The sequence below is a fragment of the Aspergillus versicolor genome, assembly GCF_001890125.1.
Source record: "Aspergillus versicolor CBS 583.65 unplaced genomic scaffold ASPVEscaffold_2, whole genome shotgun sequence".
In the NCBI taxonomy this organism is placed as follows: Eukaryota; Fungi; Ascomycota; class Eurotiomycetes; order Eurotiales; family Aspergillaceae; genus Aspergillus; species Aspergillus versicolor.
In genome coordinates this window covers 3274011-3296608 of record NW_024467525.1, presented here as the reverse complement: position 1 = coordinate 3296608, position 22598 = coordinate 3274011, and the positions used below count along the sequence as shown (strand labels likewise).

Sequence of the window (22598 nt, the reverse complement as noted above, 5' to 3'; positions counted from 1 at the left end):
TGATTCACTAGACTTATTGGTATCTATCATGGAGACATTGAAATATATGCGGTTGATATTCTTATTGTTTTAGCATCTGAGGCTTATTCTAACGGTAGAGTTATATAAGCACTGGGAGTATCATAAAGAAGGTACAACAAAGGGCTGTTCCTTCTCAGAATGTACAGTGAGTTGCGCTTCATCGCACCTTCCTGCTGGGCCGGCCTCCTCAAATGCAGGATAAGGAAGGTGCGATTCAGCTGGCCAGGTGGGCTGTTCCTTCCTAGTGCACCCTGTGCAACTTTAGGCCATGCATTGGACATTCCTATTTGGGCTCCTATTAGTTTTCGCAGGCATGGTAAGTGCCGTGGAGGGATGCCTACTTTTTCTTCACATGGTTTTCAGGGTATTTGTTGTCATTCAATAAAGTTGTATAGAATCGCTCAGTGTTTCTAATATGAAAGGTTGCCTGTTTAAAATAAACGCCGCATGTCATTATCTGGGAACCATCATGGAACAAAAATCGTCTTCTGTTATTGGGCAAAGTAAGGACTACCCAAGCGCAATGCCGTCTCTCGACAGAAGATCCTCCTCATATCGTCCTTGCCCGCCAATTTGCTTTCGCGAGGCGGCGTTTCGCCTGACGTTATTCACAATAGCCGTGCGCTTCCCAACTTCCCTCATGCCTTTAACGCTTTGGCTGAGTTGGCCAAGCAGGGCTACTAGGTTGACGTCGTTGTTTTGCGCAAGAGCTTCCTCGGAGAAGGCGCTTTGTTCGTGTGGTGTGAGAAGAGATAGGTTCGAGAGGAGGGAATTTATGTCTCGGAGGGTGCCATGGTCCAGTTGGGTTGCAGGCTTTTCCTGGCCTTCTGCGGATGACGGAGATATGCTTGAGACGTAGGACTTGATTAGGGATATCCGCGATTCGAGTGTTCGGATGGCATTCAAACGCGTGTTGAGAGAGGCGATAACTAAAATAGATACCGGGTTAGCGATGAATAGTTTAGTTTCTGCTAGGATACTTACGTTCTTCCTCCTCAGCTGAAAGGAGGTCGGTGTCAACTGTCTGCTTCTCCTTTTGTTTCTGAGCTTTCGTCTGAGAGGCTGCGGCCGCTGTTGAGGATTGTACGGCGGCCGCATTTCTCGCTGTGCGAGCCACAGTATCAATCCCGATCATTTCCGCCTCACCGGTCTCAACTGTATAGGGTAATTCTCGGAAACGAATATTTAACGACTGCTCTTCACCGTCCACCTGCATAGCTTTTCCGCTCTCTGTCACGCTCTCTCCCTCGTAGACACTTTCGTAAACAGTGAGGGGCAGTTTTCCTTGAGTTGCTGATGTTTCCTTTACTTGCGACGGATGAAATGCCAGGAATATTGCAGATTCATTGTGACTTTGGAGGATCTGGCGATGAATCGGGAGGTGTGCTAATGTTGGTCCGGAAGGAGGAGCTGTTGCCCACCATCCGATAAGGTCGAGGGCGGGTATTTTATGGACATCCTTGACTATTTCCATTGAGTTAGATTGGTCCATGATAATCGAAGTGCAAACCCTTACATTGCTTTACTCGCTCAACGAACCAATCGCTTGGAAGTTGAGTTTCTCCGTTCGGGCCTTCAACGACAACACATTCGAAAGCATGTTCTACCGTTATCTCACGTCCATTTTGCTGGCCTAAGAGAGCTCCAATGATCGGTCCTTGTTGTGATCGTGCTGCATGTCGTGTGATGTGGTCGGAGATCGTGAGGAGTACGAGAGGATGGAGTTGGAGGTGAAGACCCGAGTCGGATGATTTCTGGGACAGAAGGGAATCTGTGTGGTCTGACATCGTTCGAGAATATTGGCGTTTCAATTGTGGCTTGAGAAGATGACCTTCGTTGGCCGAGTTGATCTTCGCTGTGTAGGTTGCTTGTTGAAGTTGATGAGCTTCGTTTCCCCAGGATAAGAGAGGGGCCTGCTATTGTGTTTGTTTGGTTTGCATTCCACTTGGAGCTTCCCCGCCGTATTTCCGCCCAGCTTCTCAACGCTCCTGCTTTCGCATCTTTCAAAAACGCGCAGTTCATCGATCTAGAGGCTGAAGTTGCCCTTCGGCCAAAATGGAGGTCCCATCTGCGTATGACGAAGTGATAGCTCATCTACAACAAATCCAGCGCGATCCCTCCACAGCTCTAGACCAGACTATCCTTGATAAGCTCAAGCTGGAGCTTACAGAGAGTACGGACCGTAAAGTCCCCGCAACACTATTGACACAAATATCGCAGCTCCTGCCAATCCTCCAGGAGGACCCTACACCTATCACTACTCTTGGTATCAAGTCTGCTGCTTATTTCAGTTTCTCTGACCTGCTCGCCGTCGACCCTCCTATTAATTTCGTTGCCGGTTTCCGCGCTCCATCACCACCCATAAACGAGCTAGCTTTGACGCTACTGCGCAAAGCAGGGAACCTTCCAAGCGATGCTGCAATAGTTGCTGGCGATCCGGAGTTAGTTGCATCCCTGGTGGAGCTTTGGCTTTCAACTTCTTCAACCGCTGTCGCCCAGGCTGCATTTGATGCTTTGTGGGCGCTTCTGGAGGTTGACCAAACGAGTACATTGGAGAACGGAGAACATTCCGGAGATGCTTCTGGTGGACAAGGTCTTATGTGGAGAAGAGTTTTCACCGACAGGGATGTTTATGGACGCCTGTTCTCCTTTTGCAGTCTTATGGATAATGATTCCTGCACACTGTCGGCTCGGGAAAAGACAGTAGCACAGGGCAGGCTAATGGGATTCCTTGTGAAAGCAGGCCACCTACGCTGGGACTTTATCTCGACCTCGCATATTGCAGAGGTTGAAGCTAAATACAGAAGCAAAAATCTCCTGCATTTCGCGTCCTGCCAAATGGTTGACAAAAGTGATGTTTTGATGCATATGACGCAGCTGAACTTCTTCCGTGATTTACTAGAAATCGAAGCTCCCAACCTGATGTCTCGTACCGTTGTACAGTCAGCGTCTACGTTTTCCTCCCAGGCCCTCGACTTCCTCATCTCAAACGATATCCACAACACTTTACTGGAGTACTATGTGGATGAATCGAAATTGGATCCTGTGGACTTGAGCTTCCTTTGTGGTCCGGTCATGACTTATGTCGCCCAATATGCTGAACTATACCCCAACCACTTTTTGCAAAACCCTCAAACTTTATTGGATCGCATTCTTTCTCGGATCGACGCATCGTTCTTGATATCATCCACACAATGGGCACACGGACCTGCTCCAAGTGGCCAACTCAATGTGCTTTCCTCTCTTCCACGCGTATTACTCTTGGAGGCCACTAAGAAGGGCATGAATCCAGTCTTGGCTTTGCCAACAAACCCTCCAAACCAAGAGGTTTTCAACGCTCTAGGGAAAATATTTCATGGACCTCCAAAGCACACTCGCTCTGACTCCATCGACCTTACTACATCCGGTCAAACGGCAACGGACTGGAACAAAGAAGCAGCGGCGGCCCGCGTGTTGTACTTTATGTATCAGAATCATCGGTCTTCATTATGGGACGATGTCGTTTCTGCAGCGGATGTTTTGGCCATGAAGGATATCTCACTTGCGGCTCTGTCATTTATGCTAGCTGTAGTTACTGCCAATTGGCAACCATTGTTCGGCCAAGCTGCTTCTTCAATCCATGGCACACCCCGATACCAGCTTCCAACTGAGGAGGAGCTTGGGCGTTTATCACCGGCAACGCAAGGAAGCCTTCCTCAGTCAGGTGCCTGGGTGGCCATTTCTCCTCCCGCCCTCACCATCCTGCTACCTTTTCTCTTCAAGCCACCTCGTTCGTACTCCGAGTTTGTCGCTGGCGGAGCAGCTGACCCACAAAACGCTGTCTGGAAAGTTGCAACGGCGAGGTATGATGTTCTGGTCGCCTTGTATAAGTCCATGCAAAGTATTGAGGACCGCGGGCCGGATATTGAGGACATCGTACGCACGTTGAAGAAGAGGGTTGATGACGGGCCCTTGGGTCCGGGGGTCCGGACCGTCACTCAGGTCGAAACTGTGAACATGTGAAATATTACAATTGTTTGTAAATACGCCATATATCTCTCTAGCTATCAACTCCCGTATCTATTACCTCGATTGTAGCAGGTGATCTGCATGATAAATTCCGAGCCCTAATTCCGCTGAGGAGCAATCCCCGCCAAGGCGGTGAGTCAAGCTCTGGCGGAACTTTTTTCTCTCGCGGCAAAAAGAAAGCCGCGGACATAATATTACATTCTCTCCCACTCCAATTCCCAGACACAATTTACCGCAGACAATGTCGCGGTTCGGCGCAAAGAAGGGCAGAAAATTGCCCGGTGCAGAATTTACCTGGGACAACACCGACGCAAGTGGCGAGGCAGACACAGCGCCTACTCCGCTCTTCCCTGTACGTTGGCCATGACACAAGCAAAATCCCTCCCCTCTCTCAAATGATAGCCATTGCCATCATATGCACTCTGCTCAGCAAAACCTACACAAAGCTTACCCTGTGTCTTTTCATGGATAGAAATATGCCATTCCCCGCGCACGACCCCTAAGCGAGCGCGAACAAGTGCAGGTTGATCTCTATCGAACCCTTCGCGAGCAGTTCCACGACGGGCCGTACTATTCCATTCTAGGCGCATCCTCGGGGACTGGGTACACAACGAACTCGAAGGCGAACTTTGATCCGTTTAATGGCATGCCCTCGTATTCGGGGAAGTATCAGAAAAAGAAGAGGCTTGTGCCGAGAGTGCAGGGGAGGCCATATGGTGAGATTTATATTCCCTAATCTCGTCATTGTGCTTTTCTTTCCGTTGCCGACTGATGCTAATACCTTTCTGGGTGGCAGTTATGAAATTCTTCCCTCGTGAGCTCTGGACAACCGTCATGCCGAATTACAAACCGGATGGGCTACTTGATGGGTATGTGCCCCAAACTTTACAGAGCGGGGTGAAGCGTGGGTTTGAGGAGGATGATGAGGACGATAATACTTTGAAGCGGCGGCGACAGGGAGACGCGGAAGAGGGTGACGAGAATGAGGATGCTGAGGGACCCATCCCTGACGCCGAAGAGGAGCAGGACGAGGAAGAAATTGTGGATGATGATTTTGAGGATGACGATGATGAGATGGGTGGGGATTATAACGCCGAGCAGTACTTTGATGGCGGTGATGATGAATATGGGGATGACGGATTTGGGGATGGAGGGGGTGGTGGCGGTGATGAAGATACTTATTGAGATGTATTTGTACGGATACCCTTATTTTTTGGAGTTATGGCTATCTTTAAGCGATTGTTTAGCATATCAATTGGAAATAACGTTGAGTTCCTTCTCAATTAACTATCGATCCTACTACAAGAGCATACCGTCGAAAGCAGCCTTGTCATTGCCCCGGGCTTTTATATCCGGTACTCAAGCCCTAACTCCAATGTTGATAATACTGGGCATTGCTAATAGGTATTCTATAAGGAAGCCGTCATTTGGTAGGAGCAATGGCCCCAGCGCTTTCCAAAAATATTCAAATGGTAAATAATACTTCAGGAAGGCACGATGGGCCGGGCATCAGCTGGGCCACTTGCTGAATTAGGAAGCTGCGATGAGGGGTTCCCCGAACGCTGATGCTTGGATAGGAAGGCACGCATACGGCCGGATCACATAAATTGGGGTCAATACTGACAGATACCAATCTGGGCAGCTGGTGCTAGCAGACTCTAAGACAATATAGTCATATCAGGGCGACATGATAATATGGAAGGTGATTCCGACGACTGCGGGGAAAACCCTGGGGGAGACCCCAAAAGTCACCCCATTAAGGACTACAGTGCCAGGATTTATAACTAGGTAGCGTGAATTCCTCGGCCGATACCTGTTAACCTGACACTAAATAGTTTATACTCATTGCTCAAGATAATCTCGCGAGTATGGCCATACCAAGTTCAGCAGCTAGTCTTTTCGATGTCACCAGCATTGTTGCGGTGGTGACTGGTGGTGGAAGTGGTATGATATGAAAATCACTGTAAAATACTTGAATTATCAGGCTAACAAATCTGAATTAGGTCTGGGCCTGCTCATGACGCGTGCACTAGCAAGCAACGGTGCGAAGAGGGTTTACATTCTGGGAAGACGCAAGAACGTGCTTGACCAGGCAGTTGCAGACATAGTAGCGTCTCCAAGCCCCCATATATAAATCTGCGTCTGATGTTTTCTAGGGCCAAAATAACGTGGTTCCAGTCCAATGCGATGTAACAGATCAAGAAGCGCTCAATTCGGCTGTTGCATTTATCGAGTCGGATATAGGGCATATCAATCTCCTGGTTGCCAATTCAGGAATAATCGGCCCATCCGGAAGCGCACCCCCCGGGTCAAGCATCACCCAGGTGCAAGAGGCGCTGAGAAAGGTTCCCATGGAGGAATTTACCAACACATTTCACGTGAACTGCACTGCAGTCTTCTACACCGCAATCGCATTTCTTGGGCTCCTGGACGCTGGGAACAAGAGGCAGAACTACCCCAACGGCAGGAGTCAAATCATCGCCACCAGTAGTATCTCAGGCTTCAACCGCCGCATCACGGATGGATTTGCATACGGGACAAGCAAGGCAGCTACAACGATGATGCTGAAGGCGTTGGCTACTTACTTGGTGCCGCATCGTATTAGGGCTAATGTTCTTTGCCCCGGATGTACGTGAGATAACAACACCAATTGCATGATATGTATCTTTCCAACAGAACAGCAGGAATACGCACTGACCATAGTTGTTCAACCTTAGGGTTTCCAACTGATATGACGGCGGATCATTTCCACGGAAACGACCCAAGTGCGGAGGGGGCGTTTCCCCTGAACGAGATTCCGGCTGAGCGAGCTGGAGCGCCCGAGGATATTATGGGACCGTTATTGTATCTAGCTTCACGTGCGGGGGCATATTGTAATGGGAACTGTGTGATTACCGATGGTGGTCGTTTGAGTGTCACTCCTGCTACCTACTAGGGTGGGTTACTCCTGGCGAAGTGGAAAGTCTTCAGGGAAGAGGATTACATCTGCAATTTTGTATCTATTGCGGAATCGGTAATATAATACTCTTTGCCGCATAACTACAGCATGACAATCTTAGTAATTTTGGCAACTGCTGCTACTACATCGATGATAGAGACTTGGACTATGCCGCATCATAATCATACTGAGTATCACTCTGCTAATCTTTAAGTAGATCTATAATTAGAGAGCTATTTCGGGTCCAAAGGCCCTTAATATGACACAGCCAACCGAAAGGGAAGAAATTCAAGAACGCTCCTACTACTATTCTCGGTGGTAGTACGCGCCATAGTACTTTGACACTAGAATAAAACGCAATATCCTTAAAATATACTTAACCGCTATAAGCGACGTCAGTATCCGTTCCTCGGGAATTTATTCCTCTTACTCCAGTATATGCATTTGGACCCATCGTCCTCCCGCAGACACCTCATATCCACTGAGCAAGTCCCACTAATCAAGTCCACAACACATCAAACTTAATCGAACAGACCTGTTCGATGTAGGACCCTGGTTAGAGTGGTGATGTCCCACTCTTCGACCGAAGCGGTTCGGCTGGAATAAGTACGTGTTGGCGTGCGCAGACGCAGGGTTGCACGAGAGGTGCTGGAGTTGCGCCACCATGTTTTCGTATCGGCATTTGGCTCCGTTCGTTGGGAAGGGTGATATATCATATTCGTTTAGTTGTTGGGTTTATTGTGTTGGATTTCTTCCATGGCCCGACTCAAGTTTAGAGGCACTTTGCAATGGTAGTATATGCGAAGTTCATTGTGTACTTGGCTTATTTAGACTGACATAAAACGAGAACAGAACGATGTGTACAAGATCTAGCCTCCAGTCACGCTTGTAGAAGCGTCAGAAATAAAAGTAAATAACTTCGTCTAGCTAACTAATCATAAATCAACAGTATCGTGTCCATCACAGAGCTGCTCACAGAGCTCCGAGCTCCTTCAGCTTTCCGATCAGGCCATCGACATCCTCGACCTTGCCGCCACCCTGTCGGGTCGGGGGTTCTGCAATCAAGGTTAGTATCTCGAACAAGCATCCAAGGCACCGCCAAGTGGGAATGAACATACCCGTAACCTTCAAGGTCTTCAGGCGCTTCTTATCCTCTACACCAAAGTCCGCCAGCGTCTTCTTCTCCAGAGGCTTCTTCTTCGCCTTCATGATGTTAGGCAGACTCGCATACCGCGGCTCGTTCAGTCGCAGATCAGTCGTGATAATCAGCGGCAGCTTAGCCTTGAGCGTCTCAACACCGCCATCAACTTCGTGCGTAATCTCAACAGTCCCCTGCTCATCCTTAATGTCAACCTTGCTGGCTTGTGTCGCCTGCGGCCAGCCCAGAAGACCCGCCAGCATCTGACCCGTCTGCCCCTGGTCACCGTCAATGGCCTGCTTTCCAAGCAGCACCAAGTTGATGTTCTCCTTCTCCACCACAGCACGCAGTGTCTTGGCAACGGTCAGCGGCTCCAGGCCGCCGTCGTTGCTGTCGGGTACATCAATGTGGAAAGCACGGTCGGCGCCCATGGCCATCGCAGTGCGAAGGGTGTCGGCGCATTTCGGTCCGCCGGCAGAGAGGGCAAGGATATTGTCGACCTTTAGGGGGCCCTTGCGTTCGCGGAGACGCACGGCTTCCTCGACGGAGAGCTCGTCGAATGGGTTGAGGGAGTGCTTGACACCAGCGGTCTCAACGCCGGTCTGGGCCTTGTTGATTCGGGGTTTGATCTATGTTTATTAGCTTAGTGCAACCCGAGTAATAAATGCCATGCGGGATAAGTAAAGCAAAATGCAAACGTGGATTCCCGGTATGAACAGCTTCACAGCAGCAACTCGAAGGCCCCCGGGGGAACAAGCCTGCGCCGAAGACGGAGCTCAAGCAAAGAGCAAAACTCACCGCATAGTCAATGACCCTCTTAACAGGGACAAGGATCCGCAAACCGCTAGCCATTGTGAAATATGTAACCGGTTAGAGTATTCTCGCACTCGTGGTAATCCAGCAATTGACTCCTGGACAGCGGGGGCCGGAGCAGGTGTCAAAGAGGGTGGTGTATGTTCAGGTAGGCCGATCGGACGGAGGGCAGAAAACAGGTGATTTGAGGGCGGAGAGACGAATTGGGCGGGCCGAGTGTCCAACCAGGTGACCCGCTTGTTTGGTGCGAACGAGCCCGATCCGCCTCCAGCCGAGGTTACCCATCGCTTGCCAGCAGCCATCACGCATGTAGCCGACTTTGTGGCCCATCGGCCATCTCTGCGGTTGACCTTCAGGCGGTTGTATCGGTATATGAAAACTACCCTACCGGACAAACGTTGTAGTTCTGACTTAAGCGATTTCCTAGAGCTCAGCGTCGGTTCGAACTGAGCGTGTACGCTATCACTCCTTGCACAAGGTAAACACGTCATTATTCATGACTGCTCCTTATCGTGAGCCTCGGCTCACTGCACCTCTGCAGTCTGGAAGCCTATAGTTAGTTCAGCTCGTATGCTCTGATGCCGAAAATGAATTACTGCCTTAGGCCACAGTATTTTCTGGAAAGCCCTCACATGCCTCTATTGGCCAACCTGTAATGGAGGCACGAACTCAACTTTATTTAGACAACTGGATTATTTATGCTTTTAGATGCCATCCAGGAGAAGAAAATGTGGCTGGTGAACATCTAACGTCTATGCAAGGGTTGAAGCTAGGTGAGGGTGGCTCGGATATTGAAGTTTCGCCTCCATGATCTATATATTTACATTGACTTTATTTGTCTATATATAGCAAAGAAAACTCGACTGTTTTCCAATCCTCACCACGTCTCTTGTTTGTACCTCCCCGTCTTCTCCATGCCAACCAAATGATCTTCTGCCTCCCGTCTACTGAAAGCCTGCGTGCCAGATTCATTTCCAGACTGGAACGCCTCTGTTAATGATTCCCGCACAGCCTGGGGCATACGGCCCGACGATCCACAGACAAACACGGCGCCACCTTTATCATGTAGGAGGTTGAAGACTAAGCTCGAGTGCTCCTTGATAACATCCTGGACGTAAACCTTCTGCTTCTGATCTCGCGAGAACGCCGTCAGGACTTTAAGCTTGATCAGCTCGCTCAAGTGGTGCCACTCGTCCTCGAAGAAGAAATCCGACGCTCTGTTGCGGCCGCCATACACAAGGATCGTCGGCTCGATGGGCGGGTCAACGCCTGGGTTTTCCTCCTGGTACGACTTGACTATGGCAGCTTTTTCCCAAAGCATGGATCGCAGCGGCGCAACGCCCGTACCAGGCCCAATCAGCATCATCGGCCCAACTAGTTGGCCGAAGGACGAATTCAGGCCGCCTCGCTGGAGCTGGACGCGGAGGGTACTCCCGGGCCGCAGATTGGAGATATACTTAGTGCAAACACCCTCTCTTATTCTCTTAATCACGGTGCGGTACTTGACGATTGCGATTAATAGTTCGAACTTTGCGCCACCCTCTGGCGTTCGCTTCAGTTCTCCGCCGCTGGCGATGCTGAACTGGCGCCCGCGGAAGATCGGAAATGCGGATGTTGCGTGTTGCCAGGGGATTTTGACAGTGTCGAACTCATGTAGGATCTCGAGAATGCTGCGCCGTGGTCTTGTGGTGTAATCCCAGAACTCATCGAGGAATTCGGGGTTGGTGAATTCTAGAAGGCGCTCCTGGTGCATGTCGTAGGTGGTATAGTGGGCGATGGAAGAGAAAAATGACCGCCGGGGGATCGCTCGGATGTCGAGGTAGTTTATGAGTAGCTCACGTAGGGTGAGCCTGGGATGGGATTCGAGGTTATGGATGGGCGGAATCGGTGTTTCTTCCGGTGGTAGAGTACTGTCGCGAGGAACTAACGATACTAGACGGTCGGCTTGCTCTTGCCAGCCCATCATCTCAATGAGGCTTTGGACATCCTCGGGAGTGTTTTTTGGGGTGATTGCTATAACATCTCCTGGAGCATACGACACCGGGTTGGGCACAGTTAAGCTCAAGTGACGCACGTCCTGCCAGTGCGTCCCCGGGGTTATGCGCTTGTTCTGGGTCAGTGTCGCAGCCAAGCTATCGTGGAGTGGGCGACAATCATTGTCGAGTCGATATGAGTCTGGAAAGTCTCCAGATATGGTCACCCCATCCGTTTTTGGAGGAACAGCAGCATCGTCGGAAGGTGGTACATCCTGCTCTTGTAATTGTAGAACCCATTTTGGTGGCAGTTGAACATCCTCCGGTATCGGATCCTGTCCTTCAGGAAGAGGATATCTCTCAAGCAGGTACGTTCGGAAACCTGTCAACCAGGGAATAAACGTTCCCTCGAGCCTATATCAATAGTCAGCGGGTGGCCATCGAGGATATAGTAATAGGAAGTATACCCCTCGGGATGCTGCTGGTCTGCCTCCCCACCAGAGTGAATCTCATCCGCACCCAGCTGCAGCAATCTCTTGTATAGTTTGCGCGCCGCCCAATTGAACCTGCCATTGTTAGAAATTCACACCATGAACAGTCCCAAACAAAGCCTTGAGGAATACTAACTTGGGGTACGAGCTATCACCCAGCCCAAACCATGAAAAGCTGACCCCACTCAGGAAAGTCGCCGGCAACTTCTTCAAAAGCAGCGACTTCCAGAACGTCCTCGCATTAGCAGGCAGATCTCCCTGGCCAGTAGTTGACACCGAAAAGACAACAATTGTGTACGACCTCAACGATTCCTGGGTCCGCAGTTAGAACGATTCTACAGATGTATAAAAACGCGGGGCAACAAACCGGCTTAACGTGGTTTAACTCAGAAACGTGGGTGGTGAAATGGAGCCGCTCGACCATCGCACCGAGCTCCTCGGCGACATCCTGTGCATTGCCAGTTTCGGAGCCGTAGAGGACGAGAGCAGTGCGTCGCTGCGAGGCTGCATCCCCGCTCATACTGGCGTGTTAGATGAAGCAATAACCTTATAGCACTGGCGCGGCTCGTGATCGCTTGAGTTGCTTGTTGTTGGAGTCAAATTTGGTTCGAGACTCCGCTGATCGGAATGATGTCATCCGGGATCGGACTGAAAAGATATTCACACTCACAACTCCTACCTTATGCTTCTCTATCTGGTTATTTCTAGGTAAAGTAGAGATAGATAATATGATTTTACTTGCTACTGACTAGTGAGCTACTGGTTCTCGTAACAGACATTCTACTGCGTCAACCACAGCCCTATTGCTCGTGGCTAGCGACACTTTGCGCTGTAGGCCACTGGTGCAACCAACCTGCGTATACCCAGCCCTAAACAGGGAGTCTCTGATGCCGAGGTGGCTGATATACGCAAATAGAAAGCATCGGGGGCCCAACGAAACCATTCTGGGGCTGGCCTGCATATCCGTGGAGCATGGTGTTTAATTGACAGTTCCCGAAGCTGTGGGCTGCTTGACGAAATAGAAAATTTTTTTCAAGAGAGGTGTCAGATACAGCAAGGTTCATCGACAACATATCATACAACTCTGCAAGATTTGGTTTTTTAGTGGTGGTAGCGGAGACTGCCGGCCGAAACTTTGCTTGGAGACTTGCTCGAAATGAGGGTAGAGGAAGAGGGTTCGGGGTCCGTTTCAAGTATATTACCTACATCGATACTGAAGACTGACGAGTGACGGCAATGTTCATCTTATATATCGGGTGTCCGTTTTAATTGCCTCAAGAAGAATTCCGCATGGCTTCTTCTGGCTAGTCAATACATTGGAACCGAACACGTTTGACGGCGATAGTAGCCCCGAAAATGAACATGTATGAAGACGACGGAATATTGCGGCCGTTTAGCCGTCAGCCATGGATAGCTCGACCACCTACTCCATTCGGTAATGAATACTGCTGGGGACCAAGTCTCCACCTCGCGCATGGAGGAGCCTTCCCGATGTCTCGGCGATTAGCCTGGAGTTCTAGACCGTTGATCGATTCTATACCTCACAGGGCTGATTGGTTGGCATCAGTCCCAGCGCTTTTGAAGACTTTCTCGAGAACTGAGAAGACAGGAAGAGACTTCCAGGCTCATCCTCGTGTCGAAGAGAGTCATCGTGAGAATAACTTCGATGAACCGATGGAGCTCGGTGGAGTACGAACTGCTGCATATGACCTGTATGGCGTTGCCGGGGCAAACAACACATGGTCTCTCGACGAGATAGAGACAATACAACCAGACTCTGGTTACACGGGGATTGCTCGGAAGTCCATAAGTGGAAATCCAATTACATTTTGGTCCCGAGAAATCATCTGCAAACCCCACAGTGGTCGTGAGAAAATGATGGAGAATTGGAGAGCGCCGAGAAGAAAACCTCGAAAGTTGAGATCGCCATAGGGCACTAGGATAGGTCACTGCGGACATCTTGTCAAGAAAGAGGTCCGCAGCAGGCCTTCCCTTTCATCTCCGACGGTCTGGCCCGGATTTAGACTATTGAGAAACTACTGCGCGATCCGGGGTGCCCCGTTGGGATGTATCATGCAAGAGAAGTGGGCGGCAATCAGATCGCTGGGATGCGGATCGAGGGAAATGAGCATGGACGGCTTATTAACCGAACCATCGAATTGGAGGCAACAAGGCGGCTAAGCTGGCGAAGCTGATTATCCAAGCATCATGAGGCTGGGCTGAGGAAAAGCGCAGCAAGTGAGCTGTCAGATTTCCGGTGGACGGGATGCAGCTTGATACATACGATCGGAGGCTGGAATGGGATGCACCCTTGTCCTTGGAGAAGGGAAGGGAAAATTCAAACCTTGAAAATCGTGGAAACAAACCTTGTTTACCGTGGCGGAGCATGGCCCTCCTCTCATCTCGCAGTGAAAATTTCGAAGATTCTGAATATTCGGAGGGCTGTTCAGGCCTGGTTCAGGCCCCATCGGGTACGTAGTCCATGATGACGACACTGGCCTTGTCGGGGTTTCACCCGGAACTGGGGGAAAGAATGCTGTTCCTGGATGTTTGAGCCTTGAGTGAACGATATTGTAGACCTGGCACGGACAGTAAGTACAGTGTGCTCTGTAGATAGATGGAGTCAAGGTGATTGACTGCTTATCGATCGCCAACGGGGATCACTGACGGCGCCGATGATGTAACTCTAGCCTCGTTTCTTGAAGCCTTCCCCTCCTTCACTGCAGCTGTGCAGTAGTTTGTCCCTTGACTCCTCCTTCCACTGGGCCACTGTCCATTGCAAAGCTCGATCCAGCCACTGTGCTCCGTACATTTTCTATGCCTTGCCGGTCCAGCCGTTGGCAATCCAAACTAATGGTTTCCTGCGCTGACTCCGCGCAATGCCAGCTGCGCTCCCCCAGTCCGATTACTTATTTAGCTTCTGCATCCCGGTCTGCTCCTCTGATGCTGATGCTTTTCTTTTTCTTTTCTTCTTTGGATCCCTCTCTCGTGGCCCGAACGCATCAGACTAGCTGATCATCAAACGACCTGTTTGCTCGCTGTTGGTAATAGATCTTGGCGACGCATCCATACATCATAATTAATTCCCCTTTGGTCGCCTCAACAACACATCCGGGTGAACCCTGAATTTATTCTGCTTCCCGGGAATTCCGCCCTTCCGTCTGGCGGCCTTATATATCAAGTCCGGAACATCGGCCTTGTTTCCCAGGTGGTTCTTCCCCGTCCTTAGAGGTAAGGCCTCGCCGTGTTGCCGGCCCGCGGTTCCCTTTCCAGTATGCCACTGGTTCCTTCAGTTGCCACCCATCTGACCTTCTTGCCTTACTCAGTTCAGCCGGTCAGCGCGATTATCAATCCGAGATATTGTCGTCGGCATTTCTAAACCCCCGGATTTGGCTGTCCGCATTTTCTCTGTTTTCACATTCCGACGCCAGGCGCGCATTCTCCGGCTGTGGCAGACAGGCAGCATACCAGCGCCTATTCCCCCCTCGATCATTCTCTGGCGCGTTGAGACTGCCGACCGCGATACATGTTCGCCGTTTCCGGCACATCCGACTCGTCAAGTGTTTGACTGTGCATATATAGCATCCAGCCTTCGACTTTTACTGCGCAGTCCTTCTATACCCTTTGCGCAACCTAGAGTTGCTCACCAAACACGCCTAGTCGCAAGCGGGCGCCTTAATCGCCCGCAATGCCTCCCTCCCTTTGGGTTAAGACAAAAGGGACCTCCAAAAAGGGCTTCGATAAGGCATGGCATGCCCTAGACAAGCTGGGGGATCCCGTTAATCGACTGTCCAACCGTGTTGGTGCTGAGGCCTTCTGGCCTATGACCACGGACAAGGAAAGCGACAAAGCCGCTCGAATACTACGCAGCTTTTGCAAAGATGGCTTCTACGCCGACAACGAGACCGATCGACAGAGCTCTGAGAGCGTCATAAACAAGGATACTGGCAAAATCGATAAACCCAAAGGCAAGCAGCGGGTGTTGAAGAAGATCCCTACCAAGGTCATCCAACAGGCCAAGGGTTTAGCGATCTTTACAACTATGCGTACGGGTCTATGGCTCAGTGGCTCCGGTGGTAGTGGTGTCCTTCTGGCCCGTATTCCCGAAACAGGCGAATGGAGTCCGCCGTCCGGTATCATGTTGCACACTGCAGGTGTAGGGTTTCTCGCAGGCATTGATATCTACGACTGTGTGGTTGTGATCAATACCTACGAAGCTCTCGAGGCATTTAAGAAGGTCCGCTGTACATTAGGCGGAGAAGTTAGTGCTTCAGCTGGGCCTGTTGGAATGGGTGGTGTGCTCGAGTCGGAAGTCCATAAGAGGCAAGCTCCCATTTGGACTTATATGAAGAGTCGGGGGTTATATGCAGGCGTCCAAGTGGATGGTACTATAATAATCGAGCGAACCGACGAAAACGAACGGTTCTACGGTGAACGCATTTCTGTGACTGATATCTTGGCTGGGAAGGCCAGACACCCTCCTGCATCCATTCAACCTCTCCTTCAAACAATAAAAGCAGCACAGGGAGATACGGATGTGAACGAGGATTTGCTTCCTCCACCGGGGGAAACACCCGGGGATGTGGAGCTAGAGCCAACTCCAGCATTCGGCATTCCAGATCCAGAGGATCCAGATCCGTTTGGCGTCAAAGCTTTGGAAGCTGAAGGTCTGTTCATCCGCGAGGCTGGTTCTAGAGCCCGACCAACCCATGACGTCTTCGAGTTTAAACCGAACCCGAATAGTCCTGTCTATGCAACTTTCCGGCGAAGTATGGAGAGCTCGCAGCGTAACAGCTGGCGGACTAGCGTCCAGAGCTATGTCAGTCAAGACCGAGGTACCCAAACTTTCGATGAACCTTCCACTGCGCCGACTTCTCTCAGTCGTGCGTCTTCGACGAGCCATAGGGATTTCTCAGAACCCAAGGACTCGATTCCGTCGGATAACGAGGGACACTGGGAGACAGTCATCCCTGAGCACCACGAGGCAAACTTCCGCAGCCAGGATAAAAGTCTACAGGAAAATTTTATCGACGATGAAGACTTTGAAGTACACGAAGTCAGCAGCGCCAGAATCTCCAGGCCCGACAGCGCTACTGGATCTCCCGTGTCATCAGAGCCTCCAACAACGTTGGGTGAACCAATGCGCCAGTCGCCTCCTACTTTCACCCGCGCTCGCCTTGTTACTATTGCCAAGAGGCAACCTCCATCGCTTCCTCCGCGGAACCCTTACCGAGCGTCGACCTCGACTTCCACTCCCGCCTCGCCTATTCCTTGGGCTTCGTCCGATGATAACCGATCCGTAACCTCCATCTCTACTCGCGCCTCTCTCGGTGGGGCCGCTGCAGCGACTGACAGCGGTAAGAAAGACTCGAGCGCAGGCGCATCATCTGTCGACGAGACATCTGAGTCACACAAGGCGTCTGGCAGTAAAGATGACGAGTTCCACTCCGTATCCAGTGCTCACTCGTCTGAATCGGCACCGGAAAAGGAAATCGGCACGCAAAACGAGCATTCTCGCTCAGCGACTCCCGAAGACAAGCTTGATGCGACTTTTGCCGAAGGAAAGGCCACTGAGGAGAATGTCACCGAGGCGAAGGCCACTGAAGAAAAAGCCAGCAAGGGAAAAGCCAGCGAAGAAAAAGTCACCGACGAAGAGGACAAGAAACTATCGCAAGACGAAGTCTCAGCCGCAGAAACGCATACCTAAACCGTACGAACCTATTATCAACCCTAATTTGCCCCTCCCATTATATTTGATACCCTCCCTTCACTCATATTTTCTTTTGCTCAGGCTTTATGTTGTATATATAAGATTACGTTTAACCTTATGTTGTGGATACTTTTTCGTTGGTTGGAGTTTCTCTTTGCATTCTCAAGATTGCCGACGAGTCGGCGTCTATCTTGCTTTCAACTTAATTATTTAGCGATACCTTATTCTCATGGGCCCGTTGATATATCAGCATTGTTTTACAGCGTTCAGGGCGTTGGGAGGCACTGGGGAACCGCTGTGTGGGCTGACATAATGTCTTACTCCTGGATCTCCTAACTATAACTTTTACGAAGGGGAGTTTGTATGATAGCCTTGCTTGTTAATTGTATATCCCATTGGCTTTCTTATCATAATTCTCCGTTTTCTTCATTATTATCTTTAATCTTATCTGTAAGGGACTCCCGGCTTCGGCCGAGGGATATCCGGAAACATCAAATGAGTTCGAGCGCATCCCCGACTCGAAATTAATTTGTTTATTTGCGTCAGCAACGCTTATCACAGAGTGACACTGCAGTGGAACCTGCCGGGAGCTTGAAGCCGCTAGGTCTCACTTGGTCTTGCTGATCGATCGCTGCCGTCGGGCCACACAGCTTGTCACAGCCCCATCCACCCCTGCGATTGTTACATCGATCGTCGCTTTCCCCGCTACTGACCGTCCCTGTCGACCCCCTATTGCGTTATCGGCTGCTCCCAGCTCCCAAGGTAGCCCTGACCTCTGGCACAGATAAAGCCAGGATGATCCCCGATCACCGGTGCTTCCCCTTCTGCAACTTGTGTTCTTCGGGCGTTGCTACTTCTCGCAATGCCCTCCCTCACGTCGCTGCTCGGCCTCTCCGCGGGCCTAGTCAGCCTTGTCGCCGGCCAGTACTTTCCTCCGTCTCCTGAGGGCGTGAAGGTCGTCCACTCCAAACACCAGAAGGGTGTTACAATTTCGTATAAAGAGGTAATGCGATCCAATTCCTTTAATTCATTTGCTGCTCCAGAGTGAGGATAAGCACTCCCGCACCCGATTCAATGCATTCATTCTAACAAATTCCTCACAGCCTAAAATCTGCGAAACAACCCCAGGCGTCAAATCCTACTCGGGGTATGTCCATCTACCATCAGGCACTCTCAACGATCTTGGTCTGGATCAGCAGTATCCAATCAATACCTTCTTCTGGTTCTTCGAGTCCCGGAACGACCCGCGCAATGCGCCTTTGTCGATATGGATGAATGGCGGGCCTGGAAGCTCGTCTATGATCGGTCTGATGCAGGAGAACGGGCCGTGTCAGGTCAATGGCGACTCGAATTCCACCGAGTTGAACCCGTGGTCCTGGAACAACTACGTCAATATGCTCTACATCGACCAACCGAACCAAGTTGGTTTCAGCTATGATGTGCCGACGAACGGGACATATGACCAGCTCTCAGGCGAGCGCGAAGTTTCGCCTGATGGGTTTGAGAATGGTGTCCCCAAGCAGAACAGCACGTTCTATGTCGGGACATTCCCGAGTTTGAATGCGTCGACGTCGGCGAATACGACTGAGAACTCGGCTCGGGCGCTTTGGCACTTTGCACAGACTTGGTTCTCGGAGTTCCCGGCGTATAAACCCCGTGATGATCGGGTTAGTATTTGGACTGAGTCGTATGGTGGGCGCTACGGGCCGGCGTTCACTGCGTTCTTCCAGGAACAGAATGAGAAGATCGCGAATGGCTCGCTTACGGAACCTGGGGAGTCGCATTATATTCATCTGGATACGCTTGGGATTATTAATGGTTGTGTGGACTTGCTTGTCCAGGCACCATCGTACCCTGACATGGCGTACAATAATACCTACGGGATTGAGGCAATTAATGAAACCGTGTACGACCAGGCAATAGAGGCATGGAGCAAGCCGGGTGGCTGCAAGGACCAGATTACGAGATGCCGCCGTCTTGCAAAGGAGGGCGACCCTCATATGTACGGCAACAATGCGACTGTGAACAAGGCTTGTCAAGAAGCGGACTCATACTGCAGTAACACTGTCGAGGGTCCCTACATTCTATACTCTGGCCGAGGCTACTACGACATTTCGCACTTCGACCCGGACCCTTTCCCCCCACCTTATTACCTGGGTTACCTGAGCCAGAACTGGGTCCAGAAAGCTCTCGGCGTCCCGATCAACTTCACCGAGTCCGTCGACAGTGTTTACACCGGCTTCTCGAGCACCGGCGATTACCCACGCTCCGATGTCCGAGGATACCTCGAAGACATTGCATACGTGCTTGACTCGGGCATCAAGGTGGCCCTCGTTTACGGCGACCGCGATTATGCATGCCCCTGGAACGGCGGCGAAGAGGTAAGTCTGCAGGTCGACTACAGCAATGCAGACAAATTCCGCGCCGCGGGGTACGCACCGCTGCAGACGAACGCCTCGTATGTGGGCGGCAGAGTGCGTCAACACGGAAACTTCTCATTCACCCGGGTGTTCGAGGCAGGACACGAAGTTCCCGCGTACCAGCCGCAGACGGCGTACGAGATCTTCCACCGTGCGATGTTCAACCGCGACATTGCGACGGGGAAGATCTCTACGAGTAAGAATAGCACCTATACCACCAAGGGGCCGTCTTCGACATTTGATATCAAGAATGAGGTACCCGATAGTCCGGAGCCGACTTGTTATATCCTGTCTCTGTCCTCTTATTGTACTGATGAACAGGCTGAGAGTGTGTCGAATGGCACTGCAGTAATCAAGGATTATATAGTGGTGGATGAGAATTCTCCTGGGCTTCGAGTTTGAGGGAATCCCCTTACGTCGCGGATATAAAGACGACCTTCGATCCAGCCCAGCTGCGTGTGGATCATGCATGTAAATAAATGTCGGTGACCGTGAATACACCAATTGGAATAAATGGCGAGATGTTAGAACCTGGATTCCATTATTCTGGACGTGGGCGGGTGGATCGCAGCTATCCGTAACGGGCAACTGTGAGGTTCTGTAGGGTAAGGAGGTGGTAAGGCGCGGGCACTTTCAGGCACCCCCGAAAGTCCGAGTCGTCTCCCAATCCCGCCCAATATAATTAAATCAATGACCGTGCACGATCTTCATAAAGTCACAGTCTCGCAGTTCAATTCTCTCATCCTATCAAACAGAGTCAATATTGACAATTGGTGCTAAAAACCAACCCGACTCGCTCTCCGGTCCGAAGCTTCTCGAATCTTCGATTGGCTCTTCGTTGCGGTCAACGTCACACGTCACGCCCCGGGGCTCTGGGCTCTTTCAAGATCGCCCTGGCGTCACTCAAAGAAACCACTCTTCCAACTCTATTATAACCCTTCGTTTTCATCCTGTTTGCTGTCGTTAAGTGTGCGCTACTTTTAGCTGATTATCGTATTGTATTGTTGAGTTATACACTCCCATACTCTCCCACTACCGTACAGCTCAGCTCCCCGCATTCGTCCCCTACCGAATCTTCTACGTCATTCGAGTACCCCCCTCCAAACTGGTCTTAAAGACACCACTCTTACCTCTCGCGCAACACCACGTCCAAACTTTAAAGTATTAATAATACCCTTCAATTGGTGTTTCTTAGCCCGAAATTTCCATTTCCATACTATAGGGCACAATGGTTGCGGAAACGAAGTTATATGACTCCCTCGGAGTCAAGCCCGATGCTTCCCAAGACGAAATCAAAAAGGCCTACCGGAAGGGAGCCTTGAAATATCACCCAGATAAGAATAAGGATGATGCGAAGGCTGCAGATCGGTTCAAAGGTATGTTTTCTATCCCCTTATGCTCCTGATTTTTGGTATTCATTGTTGCTGATTAACTTCCCTTCTACAGAGGTCTCCCAAGCATACGAAGTCCTATCCGATCCGGAAAAACGAAAAGTATACGACCAATTTGGCCTCGAATACCTCCTCCGCGGCGGACCCCCGCCAACATCAGGCGGCGGTGCAGGCCCCAATCCCTTCGAAGGAGGCGGCATGCCCGGTGGATTCTCATTCGGAGGGATGCCAGGCGGCGGCGGCGGTGCCCGCACGTTCCACTTTTCATCACGGCCTGGTGGTGGTGGCGGCGGCCCTGGCGGAGGCGGATTCCAGTTCAGCTCTGCGGACGATATCTTCCGGAACTTCGCCAAGGCGAGCGGTGGCATGGGTGGAGGATTTGACGACGATGATATATTCTCCATGCTAGGCGGTGGCTTTGGTGGTGGTGGTGGTGGACGCGGCGGAGGTCCCCGGTTCCGAAGCAGTCGTGGGCCTAGTAATGGTGGTGCTGGGTTTGGCCGACAGTCGTCTCAACGGGCGCCGACACCCGAACCGACCGTTGTTGAGAAACAATTGCCGCTGACACTGGAAGAGATTATGAGTGGGTGTTCGAAGAAGGTGACGGTTAAGAGCAAGACGTTCGATGCGAGCGGGAAACGTACCGTGCAAGATGTGACGCTGGAAGCGAACATCAAGCCTGGGTTGCGAACTGGTTCGAAGATTAAGTATCGCGGTGTCGGTGACCAGGAAGAAGGTGGTCGACAGGATGTCCACCTCATTGTTACAGAGGTAAGCTAATCATCCTAACCTGAACCCCCATTCATTGTCGTAAATGGATCAGTACTAACTACCCAGCAGAAAGAACACCCCAACTTCAAACGCCACGGCGATCAACTAATTACAACAGTCGACCTCACTCTCAAAGAGGCTCTCACAGGCTGGAGTCGTATCGTCCGCACCATCGACGGCAAATCGATCAAGGTGTCGAAACCTGGCCCAACAGCGCCTGGTTTCGAGGAGAGTTTCCCAGGTCTCGGAATGACGATATCAAAGAAACCAAGTGAGCGAGGCGAGCTGATTGTCCGCGCTAATGTCGAATTCCCCAAGACGCTGTCATCCAGTGCAAAGGAGGTGCTAAAGGATGTTCTTCCTTGATTCAATACAAGCAGAGACTTGGGTTTGATTGCATTCGACTATGGGTGATGGCTTTGCGTTTAGTCGGTACATACTTATACCTATTTTCAGCATTGTTGGCGTTAGGATGAATATTGTGGGCCGTGGTTTACATTTTCTTGTTTTATTTCTTGTTTATCCGTGATGATAATGATTACCCATGATGGGACTGTTATTGAACATGTCCTTCCCAGCTTTATTCAGTGCATAGAACAAAGGAAAAAGTTGTTCATATTTATTGTTTGCTATCAGTAACAGAGTTTGTAGCTCCCATCATGTGTCTTGGACATTGAATAGGCCTGTATATTAGTCACAGAAATGTATGTAGATAAGTTCATAGTATAGTAGTTATAGCATATTTCCTTACTTGAAGGAGATAGTGAGCCATCAAACAAAACACACGGTAGCTAAGATCCGGGCAATTCTATAAAAATTCCAATCTAAACCAACTATCGCTCTAACTACTTATCGCCAGCTTCCCTCTATTAAGAAACCCATTGTAAACTCGTCGGTTTCGAGTGTAGAAAAGAGGACACAGAA

The 22598-nt window shown here is 50.6% G+C and overlaps 10 protein-coding genes across 10 annotated transcripts; 8 read left to right on the top strand and 2 right to left on the bottom strand.

The window, feature by feature from the left end:
* Window positions 1–5: 5 nt before the first annotated feature.
* On the top strand, window positions 6–483 carry ASPVEDRAFT_498555 (uncharacterized protein). Its single transcript, XM_040814230.1, has one exon. It carries the CDS (start codon window positions 160–162, stop codon window positions 433–435), a length of 276 nt encoding a protein of 91 aa, XP_040664815.1. The 5' UTR covers window positions 6–159; the 3' UTR covers window positions 436–483.
* ASPVEDRAFT_148205 (COP9 signalosome complex subunit 6) lies at window positions 239–1856 on the bottom strand. Its single transcript, XM_040808156.1, has 3 exons — window positions 1538–1856; window positions 1006–1485; window positions 239–950 (listed from the first exon to the last, which is right to left on the bottom strand). Exons 1-3 carry the CDS (start codon window positions 1806–1808, stop codon window positions 532–534), a joined length of 1170 nt encoding a protein of 389 aa, XP_040664814.1. The 5' UTR covers window positions 1809–1856; the 3' UTR covers window positions 239–531.
* Window positions 1857–2024: 168 nt separating this feature from the next.
* Window positions 2025–4354, top strand: ASPVEDRAFT_38526 (uncharacterized protein). Its single transcript, XM_040811720.1, has one exon. It carries the CDS (start codon window positions 2077–2079, stop codon window positions 4021–4023), a length of 1947 nt encoding a protein of 648 aa, XP_040664813.1. The 5' UTR covers window positions 2025–2076; the 3' UTR covers window positions 4024–4354.
* On the top strand, window positions 4231–5309 carry ASPVEDRAFT_38524 (DNA-directed RNA polymerase III subunit C31). The gene is made up of 3 exons (XM_040811719.1): window positions 4231–4381; window positions 4502–4745; window positions 4826–5309. Exons 1-3 carry the CDS (start codon window positions 4271–4273, stop codon window positions 5212–5214), a joined length of 744 nt encoding a protein of 247 aa, XP_040664812.1. The 5' UTR covers window positions 4231–4270; the 3' UTR covers window positions 5215–5309.
* A 535-nt stretch (window positions 5310–5844) lies between these two features.
* ASPVEDRAFT_148203 (SDR family NAD(P)-dependent oxidoreductase) lies at window positions 5845–7096 on the top strand. The gene is made up of 4 exons (XM_040808155.1): window positions 5845–5973; window positions 6033–6136; window positions 6186–6657; window positions 6747–7096. Exons 1-4 carry the CDS (start codon window positions 5898–5900, stop codon window positions 6962–6964), a joined length of 870 nt encoding a protein of 289 aa, XP_040664811.1. The 5' UTR covers window positions 5845–5897; the 3' UTR covers window positions 6965–7096.
* A 656-nt stretch (window positions 7097–7752) lies between these two features.
* Window positions 7753–11902, bottom strand: ASPVEDRAFT_186951 (uncharacterized protein; the record flags this gene model as incomplete). The annotated part of the gene is made up of 8 exons (XM_040808990.1): window positions 7753–8022; window positions 8086–8734; window positions 8904–8949; window positions 9330–9386; window positions 9800–11248; window positions 11359–11457; window positions 11519–11694; window positions 11750–11902. The coding sequence occupies 8 exons, from the start codon at window positions 11900–11902 to the stop codon at window positions 7940–7942; spliced, it is 2712 nt and encodes a 903-aa protein (XP_040664810.1). The 3' UTR covers window positions 7753–7939.
* Window positions 11903–12738: 836 nt separating this feature from the next.
* Window positions 12739–13314, top strand: ASPVEDRAFT_25885 (uncharacterized protein; the record flags this gene model as incomplete). Its single annotated transcript, XM_040809831.1, has 1 exon — window positions 12739–13314. One exon carries the CDS (start codon window positions 12739–12741, stop codon window positions 13312–13314), a length of 576 nt encoding a protein of 191 aa, XP_040664809.1.
* A 1756-nt stretch (window positions 13315–15070) lies between these two features.
* On the top strand, window positions 15071–17089 carry ASPVEDRAFT_50602 (uncharacterized protein; the record flags this gene model as incomplete). Its single annotated transcript, XM_040814335.1, has 2 exons — window positions 15071–16831; window positions 16871–17089. The coding sequence occupies 2 exons, from the start codon at window positions 15071–15073 to the stop codon at window positions 17087–17089; spliced, it is 1980 nt and encodes a 659-aa protein (XP_040664808.1).
* A 548-nt stretch (window positions 17090–17637) lies between these two features.
* cp1 (putative carboxypeptidase S1) lies at window positions 17638–20244 on the top strand. The gene is made up of 2 exons (XM_040811718.1): window positions 17638–18095; window positions 18196–20244. Exons 1-2 carry the CDS (start codon window positions 17955–17957, stop codon window positions 19912–19914), a joined length of 1860 nt encoding a protein of 619 aa, XP_040664807.1. The 5' UTR covers window positions 17638–17954; the 3' UTR covers window positions 19915–20244.
* Window positions 20245–20327: 83 nt separating this feature from the next.
* ASPVEDRAFT_497117 (putative DnaJ domain protein Psi) lies at window positions 20328–22451 on the top strand. The gene is made up of 3 exons (XM_040814207.1): window positions 20328–20888; window positions 20959–21674; window positions 21744–22451. The coding sequence occupies exons 1-3, from the start codon at window positions 20741–20743 to the stop codon at window positions 22038–22040; spliced, it is 1161 nt and encodes a 386-aa protein (XP_040664806.1). The 5' UTR covers window positions 20328–20740; the 3' UTR covers window positions 22041–22451.
* Window positions 22452–22598: the final 147 nt, after the last annotated feature.